Source organism: Pristiophorus japonicus, chromosome 12 (assembly GCF_044704955.1).
Source record: "Pristiophorus japonicus isolate sPriJap1 chromosome 12, sPriJap1.hap1, whole genome shotgun sequence".
Classification (NCBI taxonomy): Eukaryota; Metazoa; Chordata; class Chondrichthyes; family Pristiophoridae; genus Pristiophorus; species Pristiophorus japonicus.
The window spans coordinates 152,110,582-152,118,329 of NC_091988.1; the positions used below are offsets into that span (position 1 = coordinate 152,110,582).

Sequence of the window (7,748 nt, forward strand, 5' to 3'; positions counted from 1 at the left end):
GGTGCACCAACGTTTCTGTTCTCGCTCAGGCCAGCATCCTCCGCATCAAAGCATTGACCACGCTTGATCAGCTCCATTGGACAGGCCATATCATTTGCTTGACTGATACGAGATTCCCAAAACAAGCGTTCTACTCTGAGCTTCGACATGGCAAGTGAGCCCCAGGTGGGTAGAGGAAATGCTTCAAGGACACCCTCAAAACCTCCTTGGGGGAAAAAGTGCAACATCTCCACCAACACCTGGGAATCCCTGGCCCAAGATCGCTCAAAATGGAGGAGAAGCATCAGGGAAGGCGCCGAACACCTTGCAAGATCTGCAAGATCTTGCGGAGGCAGCGTTGGTGGTACTTCTCCAGTGTTTTGAGGTGTCTGCTGTACATAATCTATGTCTCTGATCCATATAGGAGGGCGCGTTTGAGGTCCTGATCTTCAAACACTCTCTCCCTCAGGTGACCGAAGGCTGCGCTGGGAGCAAGCTGAAGCCAAGCGTAGACAGCGGAAGGAGTGCACGACAACCCAAGCATCCCACTTACCCTTTCCTTCAACCACCATCTGTCCCATCTGTGATGGAGACTGTAGGTCCCGCATTGGACTCATCAGTCACCTGAGAACTCCTTTTTAGTGTGGAAGCAAGTCATCCTCGACTCCGAGGGACTGCCGAAGAAGAAGACGAGAAAATGTTCCAAGACACTTTTACAGGAGTGTGATAAAACAAAATTTGACAGAGCCATATGAGCACATTAGGACAGATGATCAAAAGCTTGGTCAAAGAGGTACGTTTTTAAGGAGCATCTTAAAGGAGGAAATAGAAGCAGAGAGGTTTAGGGAAGGAACTGCAGAGCTTGGGGCCTTGGCAGCTGAAGGCACGGCCACCAATAGTGGAGCGATTAAGATCGGTGATGCTCAAGAGGCCAGAATTGGAGGAGTGCAGATATCCCAGAGGATTGTAGGACTGGAGGAGATTAGAGAGAGATAGGGGGGCGAGACCAAAGAGGGATTTGAAAACTGAATTTTGAAATTGTGTTGCTTAATTGAGATTCAGTGTAGCACAGGAGTGATGGTTGAACAGGCCTTTGAGAGTTAGGACATGAACTGCAGATTATTGGATGACCTTGGTTTATGGAGGGTGGAAGATGGGAGTGCATTGGAATAGTCAAGTCTAGAAATAACAAAGGCATGGATGAGGGTTTCCGCAGCAAACGAGCTGAGGCGGGGTGGAGTTGGGCGATATTACGAAGATGGAAATGGGTTGTCTTGGTGCGAACGAATATGTGGTCGGATATACAGGATTTTAAGAGGCAGTGATTCTGGCTGCCTAGCTAGTTGGTGACATTAAAATGACGGGAGGTTGGAACCGGGAGCTAAAATCTTGAAATTTTAACCCCTTGCCTGACCCTTTGCCACTGCCACCATACCCCCACCCCACCCAGACAGGCAGCAAACAGGGATTAAAATCATGGCCTGTGTCATTGAATGTGAATCAGCACCTACAATTCACTTCACAATATTGTAATATTGAGCTTTATTGCTGGAGACACTAAGTGACAATAGGCACATCCAATATATGGATGGAAATAAGAGAGCTGCTCATCTTAGTGTTGGGGTACAGAGTGGTACTGGCTGTGGTCTGCCTCTCTGCCTTTTTGGTCAGTGGTATTAGAGAGTGATTTTAGAGCAAACAAACAGAAGGAGCAAAAATACTTTTTAAGCAGAGCTGCCTTCTATGCCTCTGCCTCTGATCAATTCTGTAACTGGTCAGGGGACGCTTAATTTTCATGCTGTGTCCAAAAGGTGCATGAATGTTCCATTATTCTGAATAATCCAAAGTACCTTTCTTTGGTTAACACAACACGTTTTTAAAAAAAAAAAAAATTGTTTCCCTTTGAATAAATATTTCATTTTTAGTAAGATGGCAGTTCACTTGCATTTCCTGAGTGACAAATTGCTTTAATTGTTGCCACTCTGCAGTGGACAAGTGTGTAAAGAATCATGGAAAGTGAGCCTTACTTAGTTGTCTGTAAATCCTTTTGTGAGGATAAGAAGAAGCTTGATCTAACACCAAGCCAAGGATTAGTGCAACAAAACCGCTATGGAAACTTTTTTTAATACTCCGGTGTGTGCAATTGTGATAAATGTTTTTTTTTAACTGTCACTAATCCTGTTTTATGTGATTTAACTCAGAAACAGTTACAGAATCTAGAAGATGCCTCTGATGATATCATGATGCTTGATGAAGACACTGTGCTGGTGCCTTATCAAATTGGAGAGGTTTTTATTAGCCACTCTCAGGATGAGACGCAGGAGATGCTAGAAGCTGCAAAGGTAATAAATATCTTGGCTGCCTGGAGCTTACTGCTAGTGTTTCAATTCACCAGTGAGTAATTACACTTGGACTGAAGTTATACTTGCCTCAAATGTAGTTAGTGTTAATCTATACTCAGCAAGGCTGCAGTAGGCAAGAACTTAAGTTTACACAGTTAAAGTTGTAGAGGCACGTTGAAGGTTTGAATCTTGTTAAAAATTGCATGTTAGTTTTAAGTGGACATGAGAGGATTTTAAAATGCCAAGCATGAAGGTGCTAGCAAGTTGTTTAATTTGGATTGTGGGTTTAGGGAAAAAATGGAGAATAAAGATTTGAATTTATAATTTTTCCCAAACTTAGTGTTTCATATACAATTAATTAATTTAAAATGTAGCATATTATTACCTGGGCAAACATGGCAGCTATTTTGCATATGCAGGTCGAGTGTCCGAAATCCAAAGTTCTGAAATTTAGAATGTTCCGGACACTGGGCCAATCTGTGGCGGGGTCGTCTGGAAACCGGAAAATGTTCAGGGCTCCGGCGGCCTGACCTCTGCCCCCTTACCTCGGCGGCCTGACGTCCGTCCTCTTACCTCACCGCCTTATCTCGGCTGCCCAACCACATCTCACTCTTCACAGGCAAAGAGGTTCTGAAATACTCGGAACAGCCTCGGTCCTGAGGTTTCTGGATTTCGGATCTGTAGCAAAATCCAACAAACAGCAATGAGATGAATGAGCAGTTAACTGGGTTTTTTTGCTGGAATTAATTAAGGGAAATAGGTTGGCCAAGATCTTCAAATAGTACCATGGGATCTTTAACATCCAACTGAAGTGGGAAAAAAAAACATCTTTGAACACAGGACAGCTGTTCTGATAATGCAGCTCTTTCAGTATTGCACTGGACTGTCAGCCTGTATTTTGAACACAAGAACAAGAGGACATGAGTATAAAATTATAACTAGCCTCTTGCAAGATGAAATTAGAAAGATTACATATGTGGAATAGACTCACAGCAAAAGGAATGATGTTGTGTTGAATAACATCTTAGGAAAAAGCTCCCAGTATTTGTTTGTAGTTGTTAAGTTAACTCCTTGTGTAATGGAAAATAAATAGCTTATAAATGCTGTATTAAAGTATAATGAGTAATTTTCCATCGCAGTTGTTTTCATTTTCTTGTCACATATGGAAGTTCAAAGGCTTCAGCAGACTCGGATAATTTCGAGGGAGGGGGGGCGGGGGGGGTTGTACCTCTGCAGCTGTTTATTTGCTTAGCTACTCCCTCACCTTCGATGCTGTAATCTCCAAAACCTTCACCGTTTCCCAACAGTGTTGTTCCTCCGATACCAGTGGCACCATCACTAAGACCACCTATTTTCATCTTTGTAATATCGCCCAACTCCATCCCACCTCAGCTCATCTGCTGCTGGATCCCTCATCCATGCCTTTGTTACCTCAAGACTTGACTATTCCAATGCACTCCAAATGGCACAACCTGACATTGCATTGAGGGGAGTATATAGGATTTGGAACTGTAGGGAAAAACAGCATAGTGATGATGATGCAAATAGTGAAATATGTTACCAGGGGCAATATGGATAGTCTCCATCGACTGATCTGGCTTAACCACATCAAACTCTATCATGCCATTCCTCTGCCAAAATTGCTCACTTCTCAAAGATCATCCTGGGGGCCTCATCTTTTGTTTACTGCCAACAGCCTTTTTAAACCTCTCCCTTACCTCCTCCATACTCACCTCCAAAGCAAGTGCAAGGATTGTGGATTTGTTCATTCACAAGATGAACTATCCATTCAATTGGTTCTGTTGCCTCCCTCCCTCCCTTCTGTCCATCAAGCCAAACCTACCCCAGTCTCTCTCTTGTCCTGGCCCTGTGATTATGGTGAAGTTCTCTTCCAGCCTCATATACACTCCATCACAAAACTGTCTCTTTCAACCTCCTAATATTGCCCATCTCCACCCCACCTCAGTCCATCTGTTGCTGAAACCCTCATCCATGCCTTTCACACTCGACTCGATTACTGTAATTTCCTGGTAGGCTGCCCATCCTTCATAAACTTTAGCTCATTCAAGACTCTGCTACAAAACCTGCTCCCCCATCACCCCTCTTCTCGCTAACCTACATTGGCTTCTGGTCTTCCAACACTTTATCTAAAATTCTCATCCTTGACTTTAAATACATCTCTCTCTCATGGTCTTACTCCTCTCTCTCTCTCTAACCACCTTGCAACTCTTGCTGAACTCTTTGTCCCTCTGACAAGCCTCTTGTGTAGTCCTTTCTCCCTCCCTCCACCCACAATTGGTAGCTATGCCTTCAGGTGCTTAAGGCTACATTCTGGAATTCACTCCCTCTGCCGCTTCACCTCTCCCTCCTCCTTACAACCCACCACTTTCACCCCTCCTAATATCTCTTTTGCTGTGTCCATTTATTTTCCATGTGATTCTGAGAACATCACAAGGTGCTTCAATGCTAAAGATGTTGTCTAAATACAGAAGTAGCCACACTTGAAGCAGTGACACTATGATGATTGTGGAGCTCTGAGAAAGGAGGGGGAGCCGGGGGTAGAGTGGAGTGTAGATAAAGGATAAAGGGGAAAATAGATGATAGCTGGTCTTGGAAGGATTTGATTGTAAGAATGGACCTTAGAATTCTTTTTGTTTTAAACAATACAAATAAGTAGTGTACTTCTTATTCCAAATAAGGATTTTGAATAAGATCATGATAGTCCATTGATTTGATTTCCCCCCCTAAATGATGGTGTTTTATTTTTATGTTACATTTTCTGGGCAAATGTGGATGGGTATGATGAAGAGTTGTAGGCAAGTACAGCAAACTGAGAAACATCAGCTGTAGATAGAACAAGGAGCAAGTTTACTGCCAGATTTATAGGGGGAAGATAGATGGACATAATGCAGCTAAAAAAATTACAACTTAATTATTGTATTTGAACTGTGTGCAACTGAGCAAGGTTCCTTTGGGGAGAAATTGGGAGATGTTCAAACCTCATTTGTTTTTATTGAATGTTAAGAGTGGCAGGCTGCGAATAGCTAAGAGGTGGCGGTAAGGAGCGTTCTCAACCAGGAACGGGCTGGTGAAGCTGAGACATGCCACCGAGCAGGGACTATTTATGGTCCAGGACAGGTGGGCAACGTTGCTGGGAGGAGCATCCAGCCAGCAAGTTAGTGAAAATGTTAGAGGAGGCTTCTCCTGCCCAGTTCTTCCCCCCTCACACTCTGTCTCAAAAATGCAATGTAAAAGACACTCAAAGGTATGTGGAGAAAAAACAAGTACATTTAAGGCAGTATAATAACATCATATTAAGAAGCATCATATGTGATCCTTCTAAACATTACTCGAGTGGGATATTCATGTCCCTGCGTAACTGGCAAAAGGATTCTATAGGTTACAATACATAAGTGACTGGACATACCAAATGTAATAATATACATTTATGTAGGTAGTTTCCATTATAAATGTGGGCATAGGAATTTATAATAGCAAAGGATGACAGGAAGTGAATGCTAATGTATGATTTTTAATACATTATAGATATATTTGATGACCTCACATCATATGTGGATTCTGCCAATTCTTATGTTCCTCATGAAGGCAACATACCAGCACAATGAGATGGTGGTGATGGTCTGCGTCACTGGCTTCTTCATCACTTTAGGCTGGTGTTTCCTGATTATCAGGTGATCCACAATGCTGCTTCTTCCTCTCCTCTTCCCCCCCCCCCCCCCACTTTCAAACTGTGACATGGAAAACATTGCTGTCGATGACTTGGTTGCAAAGTGACTCAATGCACCTAATGCCATCAACACTTCTGGCTTTGTTTAAATCTAAACCATTAAAATAATTCCTCAAGATGTTTTCACAGCTTTGTGACCCCAAGTAAATGAATATAGATAGTATTACAATAATAAAGAACATTAATTTTCTTGTCTCTTTGTACCCTGACAAGACTTTAAATTTTATTTTTCAGCAAAGTCTCCAAGATGAGATCCAGGCTTTGCAGGCTCGTGTGGAGGCCATTCAGCAGGTGTTATCCGATCTTAAAGTTCAGCTCTATGCAAAATTTGGAAACAACATTAACCTTGAAGCAGATGATAACTGAACTGTTTATTCTCATCAGTCACATCTCATTCAGTTGAATGATTAACTTCCCAGGTTGGACAGCTATTGCAGTATGCTTTAGGAAATGGTGATTTAAAAAAAAAAATCAGAGTCATCATTTTGTTCATTTATTATGGAATTGTCTTAAGATTTTTGTCCTGCAGCTCCGTTTATTTGATGGAAAAACTTTTTATACGTGCTTGCACTCGTTATTTATTTATACGGTGGTTCCACATTTTGATTTTTGAATTGTCTGTAAAATATTCAGATCTTAAATCCCGGATTAGAAAAAACATTCAAGTACCTGTATATCTTTAGCATTCAAATATTGGTCTATTATTTTGAATGCTGTAACGCATTGAGACAGTGTCCATTCTGGTAAACCTGCACAATCCACCTTCCCAATAAAAGGATTACATTTTCATAATGCTAAAGCTGGTACATTTGAGTCTTAATTCAACCCTTTGAGTTATTACAATATAATCAGGATTTGATGTAGTGACATATTGTGATCCTTAAGTTTGATATATTATGATATTGCACTGGAAATAGAGATTTTCAATTTTGGAAACCCTTTGAATATTGCTGCCGTACCTGAATAATCAGCTAGCACTGCAAAGGAGCAGTTCATTCCAGAAATTGTTGGATTGCACAAATGCTTCAATTAAAAACAGTTTGGTTGCCTTTCATTTTACAAGGCTGTGACTCCAGAATTATTTAAACCTAACATTTGGTGTGAAAGTAATGCTGCTTTCATAAGAATTAGGAACAGGAGTAGGCCATCTAGCCCCTCGAGTAACTGAAAACATTTAAGATGTTAGCAAAATTGAAGCCCATGTGATTTAAAGGGGCAGTGGCAGCATGGATATCAAATTGTCAAAGAGACAGGAAGCAGAGAGTAGTGGTGAATGGTTGGTTGTTTTTCATAATAGAGGGAAGTATATAGTGGTGTCCCCCAGGGGTAGGTATTAGGACTACTGCTCTTTTTGATATATATTAATGACCTGCACTTGGGTATACAAGGCAAAATGTTGAAGTGTGTAGATGACATAAAACAATGAGGAGAATAGCAACAGACTTTTTATAGGATGATAAAATTGGCAGACACATGGCAGATGCAATTTAATGCAGAGAAGTGTGAAGTGATGCATTCTGGTAGGAAGAATGAGGAAAGGCAATATAAATTGGATGGTACAATTTTAAAGGGGTGCAGAGATACCTTTTGGGTGCGAATACACAAGTCGTTGAAAGTTACAGGAAAAGTTCAGAAGGCTGTTTAAAAATATAAGGAATTCTTGGCTTTATTAATAGAGG

General features: G+C 41.5%; 1 protein-coding gene across 1 annotated transcript in view; it reads left to right on the forward strand.

The window, feature by feature from the left end:
- The window catches only part of pfdn4 (prefoldin subunit 4), a 30,450-nt gene extending 23,582 nt beyond the window's left edge, over nt 1-6,868 (forward strand). The window contains exons 3-4 of the mRNA XM_070895016.1: nt 2,181-2,321; nt 6,304-6,868. Of these exons, the coding sequence (XP_070751117.1) occupies nt 2,181-2,321; nt 6,304-6,435 (273 nt within the window). The 3' untranslated portion in view covers nt 6,436-6,868. The remainder of the gene's footprint in view (nt 1-2,180; nt 2,322-6,303) is intronic.
- Nucleotides 6,869-7,748: the final 880 nt, after the last annotated feature.